Consider the following 19,761-nt stretch of genomic DNA (forward strand, 5'->3'; position numbering starts at 1 on the left):
ATATTTTGCTGTGAAGTACAGCCAGACTTGTGACCGCTTTGCCTTGGACATTTTTAATCTGTAGCTCTGCTCTAAAAGAACATACGTACCTGGACCCGCCTACTATCCTCGGAAACGTAAAATGATTGGCTAGAATCTAAAGTGTATCACAGCTCAGGAAAAAAAAGCACCGAAATAAAGCACCGCAATGTGCGCTGCTTTTCGGTCTGGTTACTATCGTTTATGTCAGAACCGGATACCGGTACCCATCCCTACCAACGAGAAAATAACGCAACCATCTAACCATGGAAACTAATTAAATGCTGGCTGTGTTCTTTGTGCGCACATCCACCACCTTTTTCTAAATGTATGTGAAAACAAAAATCCACCCAAATCAAAGTGAGAAAATTTGATTAGAGTTGAGCTGATAAGACCTGTACCAGAGATGCATTAGCAGCTGAAAAAAAACATTTCAGTGCATGTTTCATGTTTTATTTAAATGCATGACCATTAATGAAAACGTGACCTAAAATGTTTCTTTTGTGCATCACAGTGAGTAGTCTAGTTTCTGGACTGCTGGTGAAATACAACAAGCACTTCAGCTGGGAAACTTTTCACAATTGACCAAACTGATGCATATCTGAGTTTTTTTTAGAAGTGACAAAACTGTGACCACTCTGGCTAAAAGGCTTTAAAACCATATGAGCTCACCTGCTATGGCCATGGGCAGCAGCAAAGTGTAAAGGTGTGAATCCATTCTCATCCGAAACATCAGCAGGCGATCCCGAAGACAGCAGCAGCTCCACACAATCTGACAGAGAGAGGAAGATGGATGAATCTTTTGTAGTCTGCTGCTACACAAACATGACTCAAGTTTTGTAACAGCATACAGAATTAACAAAAATACTGTAAAAGATTTATGACATATAATACAAATACGATCCATCAGGGCAAGCAAGGCAAGCAGCACTTCTCTAAAAGTCTATAAATCATCAAATAAAATCAGAGTGAAATTAATCTATCTAGCTCAGTCTTAAACAGTATTCTGCCCCATATGCACTAGCCTTTAAATTACTATATTATCTTATAGCAACAGTTGCCTACTGTGTCTGGACCTCTGCTTGCCCCAGTTCTACCGCAATCTAAATTTGATGGTTATGTCCGTGTCCTGTTAACAAAGACTCAAGCTGGGCAGGCCAAGAGGCCACAAGCTTGTTTGTTTGCACATCTGCATTAGGGCTGTGCGATATGACCAAAATATCATATCCCGATATAAGAGTTCTATCGTCCGATAACGATATAAATCACAAAAATGTAACATTTTCTGTAAATTCTGTGAATCTCCGGCAGCTCGACTTGCGGGAAGTGTTTCCAGCTGCGCGTCATGTTGCTGGAGTCGAGTGTTTTAACCAATGCATGAAACAATACATTTTTAGACATAAGTTGTAAAGGCCACCGTTTTCTTTGTGAGTATTTATTACACAGTGTGCTGCAGGGAAAAGCCTGTTCTAACATTTGAGTCTAAGGTTTACTTTTTACCACCTGCCGGCTCTTTTTTAATTCTCGTCCGTAAATAATCTGCTCTTTCACGTGATTCAGTTTATTTTGAAAAGTCTCAACAGGATCTTGAGCTTTATTGTGAAAGGTTTATGTGGAACATAAACAAGCGGACACGCGATGCTGTTACCGTCGTTGTTGCTAACCACAACGCATAAAAACAGGCGCTTGTCCGTCCGTAGTGTGGTTATATAAAATATAAGAGAAAGAGAGAACTTTAAGAAATTAATATAGCCACTACAGTGACCATCAAAACGATGAAAAAATATTGCCGTAAACAGTTTATTTTGCGACACCACGAAACAAACGATAGCGTAAAATGAAACGATAGACGTTTTTATATCGTCAGCCGATATATATCGTTATATCGAACAGCCCTAATCTGCATTGTTGATAAACCTGTGACAGGAAAGTGATGGGAGACAAGTAGACTAGAGAAGGTGCTAGAGGCTCTGCTTTCACTGTTTGGAGATCAGTTACCATCTGTGTTTGTGAAAACAGTGCTGTCATTAGCAAGGACAGTCACACAACAAGCACAAAGAACTGTGCAAGTCTTGAACTATCCTTCAATTTGCACATTTCAGCATATTTTGCTTGGAAAACAGGAAATAGATGCAATGATGTATTGAAACATAAGCAAACACAAATGGAAATACAGTATATAAGGAAAAGCCAGAGTTTGTACAATTCTAACCAGCTTGAAAGTCAATATTTGGCATGACTATCTTTATTCTTTAGCACAGCCTGAGCTCTCTTAGGTAGCTTTCCTATACATTCTTTAAGCAGTCTTCAGGAATAGGTCTTAGGGTTCTTCAAGAACAATCCAAACTCTCCTTTTAATGTTGACGGCCTTTTGTTCCATCCTGTCTCGATGATCCCACGCTGCTTTAATAATATTGAGTTCAGACTTCTGTGGAAGCCAATCCATGCTTTTATGCACTGGCAGTGCGTTTGTGATCTTTTCTTACTGAAAAATGAAGCCAATCAGACACTTTCCAGATGGCATAGCTTTGCAGATTAAAATCTAACAGTACTTTTCTGGGCTCATATTTCCACCAATTTAACAAGATTCTAGTGGTGCAACGGATCACGGATGATTCGTAATCCGAACCGATCCCACTCCATGGTTCGGCACGCACGTGATCCGAAGATTCGAAAAAGAAGAAAAAATAAGTATGTGTATGGTGCGCATGGTGGGTCTGTCAAGCGATAGTTATGGCCAGCACTAGCGGTCCAAGTGGAGGAGCAGAGAAGTTTGCGGTATTTAAGCAGCCCTTTGCTGCCCAATCCGACCGGCCTAAAGCTATTACAAAAGCTACTGGGGTGTTTAGCTGCAAACGGGAGGCCGTATTCCATTGTGCAAAACAAGGGGTTTAAACTATGATGAACGTGCTTGAGCCACGCTATGATATCCCGTTCGCATCCACTTTAGTGGCAAGATCGTTCCAAGCATGTATGAGCAGGAAAAAATTTAAGTTATGGCTGCACTGTCCCAGGCATCTTCTGTTGCCCTAACTACTACAAATGGGTGGATCTCCAGGGCAACGGAAAGCTACGTGACCGTGACAGCTCATTATATCACAGCAGAGTGCGACATAATGAGCAGTATGTATTACTGTAGGGTCTACCTTACAATATAAAGCGCCTTGAGGCGACTGTTGTTGTGATTTGGTGCTTTATAAATAAAATTGAATTGAATGGTAGATACAAAGCCCTGTACTGCCCTATATTGTACCATAATTTTTTTTTAATAACTGCGTGGAATGAGTCTTGAGTTGAATGTTTTTAACAGGCAAAAAATATTTCAATAAGTAAATAAGTAAATGTAAAATTTTTGTCTTTTTTCTTTTTTTGCTGATCCGAAAATTGATCCGATCCGTGACTTAAAACTGATCTGATCCGAACGGTGAGATTCTTGATCCGTTGCACCACTACAAGATTCCCAACACCACTGCCTGAAATGCAGCCCTAAACCATGACAGAGCCTCCACCATGTTAGTTTCACGGCTGTAGATTGGCTGTTGTATCTCTGTCTTGACCACCTCTGTAAGTATTGACAATTTGAAACAAGCTTTGATTCAAACCTCTACAAGACATGTTGCCATTGATTTTTTTAGTCCAGCTCTATTGTAATTTGACACACACAGAGAAAGGACTACAATGTCAGAAAACCTACTATAACATCTCAGAGTGAGAACCACAGTGTACACTGAACTCAGAGCATAGAAGCCACTTTATCTTGTTGCCATGGATACTGTAGGTAGTGTAATATGGATGGTATCGCTGGACAAAAAGAAGCAAAACAATTATGAGAGAGGACTTCTATGAATCACTGAATCCCTTCGCAGTTATTGAATTGGAATTTTAAAAAAGAAACTTGTGTATTTATTACAAAGACACAGTTTTGTGTTACAAAGACACTTCACTCCAAAAATCTTTTTCATTTTGTAGAGCATTTGTCCACATAGATTTTGTTTTAAATGGGAGGGTGGTGCTCAGGTTTGGGGTAACTGATGTACAAATATCTACCTAAAATCAACCAATTGGCACTGTTTTATGCCAAAATGTATGTGTGTTTATAAAAATATATCAGAAATCAGAAATCATGACCCAGTAACTCAAAATACTATAAACCTTGGGAGGCCAGTTTCATGTACATAAACACACACACACACAGTGTCCCTGTGCAGAAGGAATGAGAGGTTCATCTTAGCATGACATCATGTAAACATTGATAGTGTTTGATTAACGCTAGCAAAATGCACGTGTGTGTGTGTGTGTGTGTGTCAGGGGGGTTGGTGTATCCAGGTCATGATTCTGGGAAAGGCATGTAAACAATGGTGCTGAGTTTTTCCATTTCATGTTTGGAGCTTTGTGCAATCCATGACAAGTGCCCTGTAGTTCCACTATTTTCATGTGAAAGCAGTCATTTCTAAAACCCTTTCATCTTTTGAAATAAGACGAATAATAGCGATTATCAGCTACCAGAAATTTAATCTCTAGAAATATGCTACAAGAAAAGGTGTTGTTATCTTAAAGTCGCGGGTTTAACGAGTGACTCTATCTTATGCATTTGTTTGGCTTGGGTAGGGCTGTGCGATATGATCAAACTCTCATACCCTGATATAAGAATTCTATCGTCCCGATAACGATATAAATCACAAAAATGTAACATTTTCTGTAAATTCTGTGAATCTCAGGCAGCTCGACTTGCGGGAAGTGTTTCCAGCTGCGCGTCCTGTAGCTGGAGTCGAGTGTTTTAACCGATGCATGAAACGATACATTTTTAGACATAAGTTGTAAAGGCCGCCGTTTTCTTTGTGAGTATTTATTACACGGCGTGCTGCGGGGAAAAGCCTGTTCTAACGTTGAGTCTAAGGTTTATTTTTTACCACCTGGCGGCTCTTTTTTAATTCTCATCCGTAAATAATCTGCTCTTTCACGTGATTCAGTTTATTTTGAAAAGTCTCAACAGGATCTTGAGCTTTATTGTGAAAGGTTTATGTGAAACATAAACAAGCGGACACGCGATGCTGTTACCGTCGTTGTTGCTAACCACAACGCATAAAAACAGGTGCTTGTCCATCCATAGTGTGGTTATATAAAATATAAGAGAAAGAGAGAACTTTAAGAAATTAATATAGCCACTACAGTGACCATCATAACGATGGAAAAATATTGCCGTAAACAGTTTATTTTGAGACACCACGAAACAAACGATAGCGTAAAATGAAACGATAGACGTTTTTATATAGTCATCCGATATATATCGTTATATCGAACAGCCCTAGGCTTGGGTGTATTTACTCTGTCCGAGTTCTCTGTTCAGTCTGATGATAGTCTGTATACCTGTGAAGATGAGAACTGGGCCCTATGTGAACAGCTGCTTCCTCTGCCCACTCTTTGTTTCCCTCTCTGTCGCACAAGACCGTTTTCTGTTTTCACTTTGTTTTTGGTGAATAAACTGTTCACCTTTGCATCTAACCTTGTGCTCTGTCCTGGTTTGTTGGAGGCTTTTTGAGCCAGCCATATTTAAAACATATTTGAAACAGGGAACTCAAACCAACTCTCCCTTTTAACATTTATGATTTCTATCACCAGATCCTCCAAAATGTCCAATATTCTGAAATATTGCAAATATTGTACAAAGAAAGGACAATAAACTAAAAACAATACCAATTTGTTTTCACACGAGTGTTAGCCATAGGGGTGGTTTAAAAAAGTTGTACTGTTATTGTACTGTCAATCTTAAAAGAAATAGAAAGAAAATCCCACTAAAATGTTGTATGTTTTAAAAAAAAGCAATAAAGGAAACCACTAATGAGATCCTACAGTTTTGAAAGCTTGTACTCTCTGTTTGCCAAAACAAAATGTTAAAGTACCTGCAGGTATGTTGTGGTATATGTTCCCTTATCAAAGTCTCAATATATAGTCCAAATACACAAATGTGCCTTTAGGTTTGGAAATGTCCAATTTGTAGAAGAGTGATGGAGGATAAGTAAAGGGCATTATTCAAATAATTAGATCAAATCAGAAGGAGAGCTCTTATGTGCATTTGGGTATTTCTGAGAGTGTCCTCTCTGTGGTGGCACACCTAATATAAGCCTTCAGTTCAGCTGTCCTTCAGCTGCATTTGTTATGTTCATGGATCAATGATCCTCAGCTGACAACTGGGTATTATTAAACATCTCAGCAGGGAAGCAAATCATAAAAGGCCTGCATGTCTGTGTGTCATTATTCTGCATGCATTAATTATTCTGTTTTTGTATGCAGGGTACTGTGTTTGTGTCAGGTGGATGAGCATATACTCTGTGCTGAGGTTACAGCCTTGACATGAAAGGCTCACAATCTCACTTAATGGCAGCCAACATAATGCGATGAGTCACAGCTCACCAGCACATGTCTAAGTGTTTATCAGCATCAGGCCTTTGTCCTCACTACATCTTCATACAGCTGCTGCAAAGAGCACGTCCTGCCACTGCTATGCTACACCTTATCACCTAACTCAGCAGTTCCCCTTAGAATGTTTCAGTTCATGGTTTTGGCTTCCCAGCTCTTGCTTTTCTGTTTTAGTATACTTTCCTTTGGGTTACAGCTGTCAGCTCTTTTCAGTACGAAGACCCTAATACTGTCACTCTATACCTGCTTCTCACCAACAAACAGCAGAGAATGTCCGAAATTAGCTGGTGAAATTGGGGAACAATTAGCAAGCTAGGCAGCTCCCTTTGAAAGTGGAGGAGACCAAACCTGAGCTAAAATCACTCCAAATACATGCAGTTTTACTAAATGCACAGTGGATGTAAAACAAAGGAAACGTTTGCAAATAAGCTCATCTTTTTGCTAGGTTTTGGGCCTAGAGATTCTAAAACTACAAATACACTGGTGCCAAACACCGACACTTTTATTAAAACATGCAGGCACTCTAAATGGTATACCTTAAGATTTGACTGACTGTTTTTCTGATTTACTGTTTTTTACTGATTTCTGTGAGAATGTGAATGTCAACGCGAACCTGTCCAACTCAGTTTATGGAAGTGACAGCCAAGTGAAACTGAATAATTAAACTGATATGTTACTTGGGCTTTTTACCAGTTTATTTTACCAGTTTAATCACTTACACTGATAAGTATCTTGAAATGTATTGAGTTATTGCAGAATTTCAGTACACTGATACCACTGTTATTGTTGTAGGATCATATTGTTTGCTCCTCTGACTCCCTCATGTACTTTTTTACTTGTCAACCCTAGTACATAACCTAACACAAAATATAAAACCTAAAGCATAATCACACCATAAGTAAAGCTGTAGGCCAGGACAGAAAATCTGCTATTCAATCTGCCCACAAACCGAGCACTACAGCACTACAAGCTAAGAAAAAGGAAAAAAATCATGTTAAATTTAACTGAAATTACAAGATGAAGCTGCGTGTCAGCAGAGTATTAGCTGCGGTAAATACAAGAAGGCTTTGTGGTTAAACTGTTTTACAGTTTTTAAGTAATGTCACAACTAAATACTTTTACAAGAAACAGGAAAAGGGCAGCAACTCAGTCACTAAATCAGTTAAGCCTAATTTGTGGAGGCAAATGAACAAAGCCTTTGTGTTGTTCCATATGGTCACATCTGAGTGAGGAACCCTCTTCAGCGTCTTATTCAAATGCAACTCCTAGATGGCTGCTTACAGGAAAGGAAAAGCATTATTGTAGTCGCATATCTTGCAGTTAATTCAACCTCTAGGGCCTTTATCGAGTTTGCTTGTTCATTTTATTCCATCCCACGGCACCCATGAAGGCACAGGTCCACTAACAGAACTGTGTGCTTGTTAAAATACACAGTGAATAGAAATGCTGATAAGCTAGAAGTTATTTGAAATGGGACAAGAAAAACGTCTGAGTAACCGAAGCTTAAACTAATATTAAAGGCTTCAAAATAGACAAAAGCAAACAAGAACAAACCTCAGTTGGTAAACCGTCTCTCAGAATGCAAATCACACTTTCAAAGCCATTACCTTTTTATTTTACTTTAATGAGCAGCAAAAAGAAAATACTAGGAGCAGAAGGAAAAATGCACTGTTTAACTATGGTGCACGCTATTTACATATACAATGTCATTAACTAGACAACTCACTGAAAACCTTATGCATCATTGTGATCAGCAGTTCAGCACAATCAATCCAGTGTTAATCCTTTCTTTGTATTTTAGCCTATCACCTTTTATTCACAGTCAATACAAATCATCACGAGCTCCTTAACTCTTTAACAATCAATAAATAAGTCAGCCCGTCAGCCAACCACTCACCAAACCTCACATTAGATCTCCATTGACAGTGGGCGAACACACTATATTAAATTTGCCAAAAAGATTTTAAAAAAAAATTCTGAGTCTAAAAGCCACACTATCCATCTACATCTCCCAAGCTGCAAAAAACTATCAAATTCAAGCAGAGCTAAATCAGATTCAGACACCAGGACTGATGAATCAAATTCCACTTACCTGTGTGTCCATTCTGAGCAGCAGCAAACAAGGCAGAGGTTTGGTTGTGGTTGAGGTCATGGTTTTGATTAAGATGACTGGATTTTTTCTCCATGGTGGTTGTAGAGGTGATTTTGGTGGTAGAGGTGGTACTGATGGATGTGGTGGTAGTGGTGATGTTGGTGGTTGGTTCTGGTTGGTTAAGCAGCATTGACAATAAAGTGACATTTCCCTGGGAAGCAGCTTGGAGGAGCAGGGGTCGCCCGCCGTCCAGGGCAGCAGGCCCACTGCCACTTAGAGAGGAGACTACGGAGGGACACCAGCCTGCAAGGGGAACGAGGAGTAGGAACAGGACAGGTTAAACTGGGAGGAGGAAGAGCAGGAGGTAGAGGAAACAGCTAGAAGTGCTAAGTGTTGGAGCGCAAGGGTGTAAGAAGGTGGAAGGAAAGGACAGCTTAACTGTTTCACTCATTCAAAATAGTCTGCTTTGTCAAAGCAGCAGGCAAAGTTGCAGTAGTTAACCATTTCCACCACAGAATCCTAGAATAAATGCTGTAAACAGCTTATGCTACCAAACACTGTTCAAACTCTTCAATCTTCATTCTTCTTCTTGTTGTGAAGATCCCACAATTTTAAATATAATAAAAATGAAAGCTGAATTTGGAAGAAACACCCTTCAGTCATGTTATAAGAGTTGACTTTGCACAGTGTGTCCATCAGAGGGCACTCTGCAACTAGATGTCGCAAACACAAAAACAAGCTGATCCAATTGGACAGATGAGTAAATAAATAACTACTCCCTCCTTAACAAAACATTCGTGTCTAAAAGAAAAAATACTGACTGATGAGTATATCAGAATACTGGATTTTTAGATCACCAAATATCTTGAAAACAAAATTTCAAAAAGTAGTGTCTAATGAAACTGAAGCATCTTAAAAATGTATAGTTTTAAATTACTCAACTTAAACCAAGACACAGACTGTACTTAATATCAGAATGTCTGGAATTGCTAATTGCTTAGTTTGTTTTATATAAATAAAATACACACACACAAAGCACAAATCATTAGGATTATAAAAGGATTATGGGAGTAACAACTAAAGTTACATCCTGCGGTTTTGTTCCAGGAATCTGTGGTTTCCTCGGCCCCACTTTTCTCAACCTGAGATCAACTGTAATACCTAAAATATTATTCTTGTTACAAACAAGCTAAACTCTAAAACCACTCAGTTTCCATAAATGTCCTTTAAAGTTTAAGCAAAAGTTCTAACCAATAATGCCATGCACTGATGACAATTAATTTAAAATATTTTATACATCCCTCTGTTGTGTCTTTGGTTATGATTTGAAAGAGTTCTTAAGGTAACAATATTTATTTTTACTATATACATATTTTTCACATTTTTTGTGTTAAATTTGTTACCCTGCTGTGAAAAACCTGAAGCCTGCTAAAAACATCTGTGATTTAATCAGCTTGTGAAGCTGCAGTCTGGACAGAAAAGCCTGTCATCGCATCTGATTAATACACAGCAAGAAGATAGATAGGTCTTTAAGTACCACAAACACAATAGACAAATATACATATATATATATACACACACATATTATTTAGTCAGATAATGTGAAAACATACACGGACTAAAAAATTACCACTGCAAACAGACAAACAGATGAAGTTAAGAAAAAACATCTAATTACAAACCCCAACAACTGCGCTATGACTACTAACCATGGGCCTATTGGGCCTGTTCAGAGTTGTCATACTTATTTTACTGTGGCAATTTCTGAACAGCATGGGTTAAAAATAGGCTAAAGAAAGTCAGAGTGAAGAATTTGCATGCTGAAGTGTGTCAAGACAAAAAGACACAGATTCAAAAGAGTAAAGAAAAAATGCAGCATCAAATCTCAAGAAGACGAAGAAAGCCCCAGCAGTTGTTCTGGTTGGAATTTTTGTGGTTTTGGTGCAAAAGTAGGATAAAAACAAAAGCTACAGAAACATGTATGCTGACAGCTGACTTTATAGTTTGGCTTATAACTGTGATAAATAAGTCAAAGTGTGGAAGAATTTCTTTCACACTACTCCACAGCTTTGTCACATTTGTAAGTGGGACATGCTGCAATCGAATGCAAGAATTTCATAAAGGCTGGCAATAAAGGTGTTGGATCTGCTATTTTCAAAAAAAGAAGAAAAAAGTAAGATATGGCCATAAAAAACATAGTCAGGTTTTTCAGCTGCATGACAGATTCTTAAATATAAGGTGCTTTTCCATTTAAGGTGTTTTGCTCTTGCCAAAACATACAGTTACATGAACAGATAGATCACTATATAATGCATATATGATATATATTAAATATATATCATGGTCATGGTTTTGTAGCTTTTGCTATACTCTGGTGGAAATCTGGGAAAACAGACATTACTAAGTGTTGCAACCAGACAATACAGAAATATTGAACCTAAACATCAAAATAATACCAAAGTTCTAATAAGCTGGATCTAACTTTAATCACAGCACACAGTGCAACCAATAAAAGCATGAAAATCACATTACAGTGAATATGAAAGCTAACATTTATATCAAAGCAAACAAGTTGCATACAGAGTGCTGTCAATTGCAAATAGTCAGTCGGACTAGTTAATAGAAGCTGAAACAGGAAGGAGTGCAGGAAGTGGAGGAGTAATCATTGCATGCTACTGGAGGATGGAAAAGGGGAAGGGAAGGAGAGAGCAGCCTCTGGCATCAGCTTCAGAGAGGATAGGGGGTTACTTTTAGAAAGCCCAACAAACCAATATGAATACAAGAGAGCATCTGGAGGGGCGCTGGCCTGTCTCAGTTCACCCTGAAATTCTCCTTCTGTTAACCTCTTGTCTCTGAGCAACAGTCAGACACATCCTAGTGACATGATCTAAATGTCTGCTGCTGATACTGATGCTGACATGTCTAATGTGACATCATGGGAGATGAAAGGTGCTCAGTGGGAGGGCACATTAAAGGCAGAGAAGGAGAGATAAGTTGAGAGAAAATGCAGTGAGTAGCATTGGATCTTGTAAGGCTTTTCAGGGTCGGGGGGGCAAGAACATAAACAGAGCTGACCCATGTGTCGTTTCTGCAGTTATACCAGTTTTCCTGTGAACTGATCCTTATGCTGTGCTAAGCTAGGCAAGGCTAGGATCTTGGAAAGACAGGTAAAGAAAAGAGGCAGTGGGCAGAATTGGAGGGAGATGCAGCAAAAAGGAGCCCCTTTACCTGATGCTGTTGCCAGGGGGCTGCCTGATGAGGCACGGGGACTACAGGAGGATGGAGCACTAATGGAGGAGGAGGTGGAGGGGGGGTTTATGGAGGAGGGGCTACTGACAGTGGTGGCAGAGCTGATGACTGGGGGGCACTCTGAACATGCTGCTGTTGGATGCCGCTGAGGGCCCCGGCCAGGCCCTGGGGAACGGCACGGGGGGCAGGCACCCACCTGAGAGGCCGTCAGGGCTGGGACCAGGTCCAAGGCCGGTTTTGGCGGCAGCTGGGGTGTGGCTGGTTTTAACCCAGCCCCAGGGGTGCGGCTGCTGTCCCCCACTCCTTTGATGGGTGGATGAGGAGGAGAAGGTGTCTGGGAAAGCCCTGGCTTTTTGGGAGGTATAGGAGGAGGGTTTCCCCTGTCGATCCTGGCCACCGTGGGAGACTTGAGGCCAATAGGGTGGCTCAGGCGGCTGGGAAAAGGGCCTCCCTCTGAGGCAGAATGGGGCAGGCCTGGACGCAGGGGTCCAGTCCCTCCTGCAGGAGGGCTGGTGAAGCGTGAGAGGACCTGCGTGACGGTGTGACGTGCTTGCTGCTTGGCAGCAAAGTTATCGCGGTTGGTGGGAGAAAGGTCACGAGCTGGAGGACTCTGGGATGCCGTGCCATTTTGGTCCTGTTCCTGGAACTTGTAGCGGGCAGCCTGGACACGGGGACTGACCCCGCTGGGTAAGCCGTGGGGGGCATTGCCCTCTGAGCCATTTTCTGTCTGTGCCAGTCCTCCTGAGCTGCTGTGGACGATCCCCCGGCCAGTCGTCTTTGGCAGACTCAGGCCCACATAGTTGGCAGGGGTTGGTTTGACAGGTATAGTGAGAGGGGACTTCTTAGGACCCTCCACCTCTGTGGGAGGCAGGTCCGTTTGGCAAGACGCTGTTCGAGAACTAATGGGCTCTGTAGCTACAGAAACAGACGTCAGAGCTTTAGGTTTGGGTGGCGTACTGGTGGCAGCAGCAGGTTCTGGTCTACTAGCAGCAGGCAGACCAGCTCCATCCTTGCCTTCACCCCTTTCAGTCCTGAGCTGCTCCACCTGCTGCCGCAGACTCAGGCTTTCTGACTCCTCACGGCCCAGCCTTGCACGCAGCTGTTCACGCTCCGTGTCAAACTCTGACAGCTGCTTCTCCATCTTTGCCTCCATCTGTTGGCTGCGCTGGCGCTCAGAGCTCAACTCCTCCTGGAGTCGGCCAGAGGTGCGACTCTCCTCATCCAGGCGAGCCTGGAGTTCATCAAAGCGCTGTGACTCCTCTACGACCCGTGTGGCAAGCTGCTTGCACTCTCGGACTAGCATCATGACAATATGCTTGTTCTTCTCACGCTCATCCTTCAGCTGTGCCGTCAGCTTGCGGTGCTCCTGCTCTAAACTCTGGAGCTGCAGTTTCTCCATCTCCAGCTGAAAAAGAAAAGAAAAGACACACGAGGTCTGAGAGCAGTATTACAGATCACAGACATTATAGCTGAAACTTTAATATATACACAATAAGAAACCAAGAAAGAAATCACGCTAAGTAATTCAGGTTACATGTGTGCAGATACAAGAGGATATAATTTACCTCTACAACGTCTTTAGTGACAGTATTACCACTGGGCATGTGACATAATGACAATTCACTGACATCTTTAAAATAAATCAGTGGCAATCAAGCATACCACAAAACTCACAGATTGTATGTGCTGTACAAGCTCAGTAAGCATCACACGTATGTCAAATATCCAATCCCCAGCTCACACCTCACCAGCACCATGTCTTTGATATGATCTTATAAAGCAATCTGACACGTCTTTTAATACCATAGTAAACTTCAGGTTCAAATAGCTGAACCTGAATTGAAAATCCAACTGCTTACATTCTGAGGCAATGCAGCACCTCAATTGCAAATGCATTAATAAATCAAACAAAAATTGAACTTTTTTTTTTTTTAGGAGAACAGGGAACATAGTTTAACCCATATTAATCAAATCAGCCAGACAAAGTAGCTGAATTAAAACAGACAGACAAGACAGGTCTTATTCCTCTACAGGGTGGTTGAATTTATGTGTCTATGTCAGAGTCTCTACACACGGTTGAATTTCGATGACTTGTCAGACCAGCGGCCTCTATATCTGGAGCATCGCTGCTATTATTAGCTGAGAGTTGGCTTCACAGTGGGGGCTTAACTGGGGCTCTCGACCCAACTGACCCCATCTCTCTAACAAGCCCCAAACAATAGAGCTGACACTCTGCAGCTCCTATCCCAAGTGAGACCCCTCCCAGCCTTAGCTAACTCCTTCACTCCTGCTGTTCCAAACCATCAGGGAATAGATATCACCACCGGCTGATGTTGAGGAGAAGTAAGGGCTTTATAAGCAGGAGGAGAGCCAGGGGAATGCCAGTTGTTACTCAAAAGGAGGTGTTACGACTAGCTGCTAATTGGGTGAGGATTATGTCTGCTGTAAGTCAGCCTAATGCCTCAGAAAAACACATTTAGGAACGGTGTACATGTAGAAACACACTGGGAGGACTAGATTAAAACCATGTGGGATTAAGATAACTCTGTAATATGCATGACTCCATGTCTCCGATTAAGGACAACTTGAAAAAGCTACGGAGTCTTTTATTATATTCATTTCTAAATGGTTTGGTGTATTGTAGACAACGGTGTAACAGACAGAATACTTTGCAGATAGAAAACTTCCCAGCTTTAGATTTCTTTAAATTCCAGATTCAGAGACTCACACCCCACCAGCACCAGCACCACCCCTTTTTTTTTTTTACTGTAGGTGTGATTTTCAATTATCTTATAGATTGTCTATGATGATTTTTTAAATTACTGCTATTGCTAACAGCACTCTTAATACAAGTGGGCTACAAAGAGTTTCCAGAAATTTTATACTATGCCTACAGATGATACAAATTGTTATGTAAAATCTCTTTATACAGGTTAATGTTGGTCCTTTAAAGTGGCAGTAGGGTGTTAGTTGTAGGGTTGGATAGGGTCTTTCTCCAACTTCATGACCGATTCATGGAGAAGGAGATAGCAGGACTTGGGGATTGCCTTTATTATTCCCATGAACAAGTTCAGAGTGTGTTATGTATTAACTGCGTGATTGTCTTCAGCTTGGCTAAGACCTCATGGATAATTCAGTAGCTTACTCACAGGAGGACAACAGAAGTGGAAACAGACGGAGGGGATAAAGATAGCACGAACTAGCCAGGTGAAATTCACTCTACCCAGCAACCAGAAGATCTCTCCAAGCATGCTAAGCCTGTGTCTTTTAGCAGTGCTGGTTTGTTGTTGTGTCACTGGTCATTTTAAGAGTTCCAGTGAAACCTGCCTGACACATTTGCTGATTGATTGTTTGGCTACAACTGGGCAATCAGTGGTGATTTATTATACCGGTACACTAAAAAGAGTACACAGCTTCCACCTTAGAAGACGATGCGCTCTTCTAGTACGTTGCACCAAAAATCATAATGTAGCACCACAGCAACTGCAAAAAACTTAAGGAACAATCTCATACAAATCTCCATTTCACCAATTTATATTCACCATGTCAAATGAGAGTACATTGCTGTCTGTTGTTGCTTCTTTTATATTTAAGTGTGTTTTGGGGGGCTAAAAAGAAGCAAAACTGCTGTAGTTCAAAGTCATACAACCATGTTTCTCAGCAGTACTGAGAGTGGTTTCACAGGTGAAGTGGTGCACTTTCTGTTTTCAGGCCAAACTGTCTTGTGAGAATATTAAATCTGCCATGTGATGCACTGTGCAATCCTAAGAAAATAACCATAATTTTCAGTTTTACTCAATTCCAGAAGACTCTGCAAACCTAACTGTAGATAACACTACAAAAATGGTACATTCCAAATCAAAATACCAGTCTTGGCATTGTAGTACAAATCACATGGTTAATTAGGAGATAGGTGAACTTTCTGGCGGCTCCATCACTCAGTCCGCATTTCTTATTGTTTTGTAACATTTCTAAAGGCATAACCAAAGAAACCAAAGAGCTTTACATGGTGAAGAGATGCAGTATCCATAAAAGTTCAGTGCAATTTACTTATTTGGGAACAAACTAGACGCAGAAAACCCACGACAAGTAAGTGATCCTTTAAAATAAGACCAGAGTGGACTGAAATAAAACCTCAGATATTGTGGTACAACTCAATGAAACTGTTGTATAGTAAAGATGATCAATTTATTATTAAATTATTTTTATTTTAATTATTTCTATTTATTTAACCAAAATATCACCAGAAGCTATTCTCCTGCCCTTTCATAAAAACACTTTTTTTTTTCCACCAGTCTTTTTGACATGAAATTTGACCAAAAAACAAACAAACTAACTTCATTGGTCTTTTAACTTTTTTGCAAAATTTTAAATGGCTTTAAATTCTGGGAAATTCTATATTATTCTAATTCTAATAAAATATATATATATTTTTTTTATTTACTTTTTTGGTTGAGCTTTCCAGCAGATGGCTTCACAGTATCTTCTCATAGTTCACTGACTGGCAAATCAACCTGAGAATCCGAAGATTTTAAAAAGTTTGCTGTACAGCTGGTGTGAAATTGTTCTTCTGAAAAGCTGCCTTTGATCAGCGCCGAACATGCCTACAGTTACTGTGCCTATATAACTCGATCTTTGGTCTACCTGTCCAGAGAACATAAATTGTTTGTCTGTATCTTCTTTGGCAAACTAAAAAATGGTTTCACAGTTATCTGCAGGGCATGTGATGACACTGGGGCATTGTGAGACTTCTTTTTGCATTAAACCATCTGTTTTTTGGATGAGTTTCCTGTCGCAGCCAGTCCCAGCCAAACAGATACTTTTACTGCAATCCTTTTTTAATTAATTTGAAATTCCATTCACAAACTTTTCCTCCTTAAACCCCTTAAGAGAGGTTTTAAATCTTCACCTGATGACAACAAACACTTGTCAGTAACAGAGAAATAGTAAGACAACCTCTACATGTCACAGGTTACTTCTCTCACTTCCTGAAAATGTTCTAATCTTTGCTCCTAAACTGTAACATCTGATTGTAACTTCATGGACAGAAGCATCATTTGTCATTTTTCTATTTAAGATCTGGAAAATTCAATTTCTTTTAAAAGTTACCGTTTATATTTTTATGCCAAATAATTCAACAATCCACATATGGCTGCACATTAAGGATCACACACACACACACACACACACACACACACACACTCTCTTTAGCCAGCTTTCCTGTCAAAACAGCGACTCCTACCTCTCCCTTCCTTCCACTCCTTCCTTCGTCCATACCTCCTCTCTATGTATTTATGTGTGTGGTTACTTACAAAGGTTCAGTGTGCCTTCAAACTAAATTTGTATTTCAGGGTTCATGGACAGGACATACACTTTAACAGAGTATTTTCTTTATTGTTCACACACTCAGTCCTCCAGCCTCATGTCTGAACACATATATGAGAGGAAAAAGAGAAACAGCGAAAATGGGACAGAGGGATAGCAGACATCTGGCTGCCCAGTTAATCAGGGCTTTCTAATCCTAAAGAGACCTCGAACAAACACACACTCAAATACACACACTGCATGTGCGTATATGAGTTTGTACACAAAAGCAGAACTGACACACCAGAAAATAGGTATTAGGTTTGCACACAACACAGACACACTGTTACTCCACTCTTCCCCCATTCATATAATACCCATGCATTCAGGAGAAACATTAATATACACAGACAAGCGTCGAATTTTCTCTTTCCCACAACTTCCTTTGGAGGATTTCAGCCTCAGAGATTTGAATTCTGTGTAAATAAACTCAATCTGTGGTCAAAGAGAAGATGCAAATAGATTTCATTAAACTTGACTGAATATAGCCACCTATTCACTACAATTTAACTTAAAAGAAACATAAGCTCAGAAATTAGACATTTTGTAAAATGCAACTGACCACTCTCTGCTACCGCAGCTACACGGCTCTAATGATGATGGTGTTGGTTTTTCTGCTGGTCCAGCTCACAATGAAATATCTCAGTAGCTTGCGGTTAAATTCTCCAAACTTTCACCGTCCACAGGGCACGATTCCTGATTATCTTGGTGTTCCCTTGGGTTTTTTCCTAGCAGCACAACTTCAGCTTATGACAAGATGATTTAAAAGAAAAAAAAAAAAAAATTCTGCCAGCCTTGGCTTCACTTGAAGACTAATGCTAAAAAGCAGTAATGCTAAACACTGCAGTATTATTGCTGGTAAGGAAATGATGTGAAGTCAGAGGCAGCTTAAGACATAAATATACTATTAAGTCAATGTAACAATATAGTGACTATTCATATCTTTCAGTCATATGACCAATGCAGAACCGATGACAAAACATGGTTTAACATACTAGAGCATTTGCTTCAAGACATTGTAGATCACCTCCCAACCAAAGAAAGTCCATGAACAAGCTACAAATTCTGACGCACATACAGCTCCTTCCATGTACTACAATTAAAGGCAAGAATTTTTTTTTATATCAAATCCAAAGTAATACTTTTGGAAAGGATACAACACAAATTTAATCAAAGCTTCTTTCACGCGTTCAGATTTAACAACCATTCGGCATTTTGGACACACAAACCTTGTAACTGTCTGGCAGCACAGGAAACAACGTTCTATGTGTTTCCCTCCTATAATGATTGGATATCATGTGACATTTATCAATGGGCAGTTCATGAACCTCTTCTAAATGAATAATGGCAACATTTGTTTGACTAATTATACAATAAGCGGTGCTGCAGGAAGCAACACCATAAATAAATAAATGCACTAGTTTCTCTTTAATCCATTTTGTTCCGACGCCATGCAGCAGCTGATAATCGTTCCAGTAGATTCAGTCCTTCAAAGCATTTCTGCACAGGGACTGTTTACAAAACAAAAATCCAATTAAGTTACAGTAATTATTGTCAATGCCTGCAGTAAACATCCTGAGACGTTCAGCTTCCACTGTTGTGTCTGGTTGGGAGTTCTGGTTTAAAAAAGCAGAAGTGAAGAGATTGGATTTCATGTGAGAAATTAAATCTTTCCTTAGCAACCGTACAGGTGGCGTTTTAGTTTCAGTTTCACAGTCACAAGGCCATGCACTCTCTATTTTTGTTTTCAACTCCAACCTTCTCCACCAACAGAAATCCCCCCCGCAATGTCTTACCCTTTTCTGACGGCTTTCGGCAGCAGCCAGCTGGGCCGACATGCGTTCCTGCATCTTTCTGCAGTGTGCCATGACGGCCTCCAAGACGGAGATGGGGCTGGACCCTAGGGGGCGCCGTTCCTTGTCTCCTCCGGGGACCCCGCCTTCGAAGTCCCTCTGAAGTGCCAGGTAGGGGTCAGTCAGGCTGTAGTGGCTGTACCGTTCTTGAAGAAAAACCTCCTTCCGCTGAGCCTGGAGGGGATATAGAAAAAAGCAGAAAAGGTGCTATTTAACTTGTTTACACTACATGAGTAAAATGATTTTGATGAAAAATAATATATAGAACGTTTCCAGGTTTTCAACCAGAATCACACATATAATCTCATACTGTAGATATGTTATAGAATTAGCGTACAACCAGAAAACAACGCGTTAACTAACAGTACTTTGACATTGGTATAATGTAAGACAAAAACAAAAAACCTTTGATAAGGAATGACGTTCTCTCCTTAACCTCATCCAGTGACCAAAAGTGTATGTGTCGAAAAAGCACACGGGGTAACAACATGAAAGGCGTCAAACTGTGGTTTATTTTCTTCACTTTGTTAAGCATTCCTCAACTTTATTTGGAGATCTCTCTGCTACCCATGGGAAATTTATGTCCCAAAGAGGTTGAAGCTCAAGCAACACTGAAACTTTATTACTTGACAAACTCGTCTGGTCCCGTGGCCGTCATCAGGATCAGTTTGTGTCCCAAACAAACTCACCCGTAATTACATTACATTAAATAACAGCTAACGAGCAGGAGAGCACATATTTACGGTGATTTGGAGAGCTCAAAGCTTT

The 19,761-nt window shown here is 40.4% G+C and overlaps 1 protein-coding gene across 2 annotated transcripts in view; it reads right to left on the minus strand.

The window, feature by feature from the left end:
• The window catches only part of cttnbp2 (cortactin binding protein 2), a 96,502-nt gene that overhangs the window by 24,498 nt on the left and 52,243 nt on the right, over window positions 1–19,761 (minus strand). For both annotated transcript variants that reach the window (XM_040026547.1, XM_040026546.1), the window contains exons 3-6: window positions 18,937–19,167; window positions 11,756–13,181; window positions 8,528–8,830; window positions 691–790 (exon numbers count right to left, since the gene is read on the minus strand). In XM_040026547.1, coding sequence (XP_039882481.1) covers window positions 691–790; window positions 8,528–8,830; window positions 11,756–13,181; window positions 18,937–19,167 — 2,060 coding nt within the window. The remainder of the gene's footprint in view (window positions 1–690; window positions 791–8,527; window positions 8,831–11,755; window positions 13,182–18,936; window positions 19,168–19,761) is intronic.

Source organism: Simochromis diagramma, unplaced genomic scaffold, assembly GCF_900408965.1.
Source record: "Simochromis diagramma unplaced genomic scaffold, fSimDia1.1 OVJJ01000293.1, whole genome shotgun sequence".
In the NCBI taxonomy this organism is placed as follows: Eukaryota; Metazoa; Chordata; class Actinopteri; order Cichliformes; family Cichlidae; genus Simochromis; species Simochromis diagramma.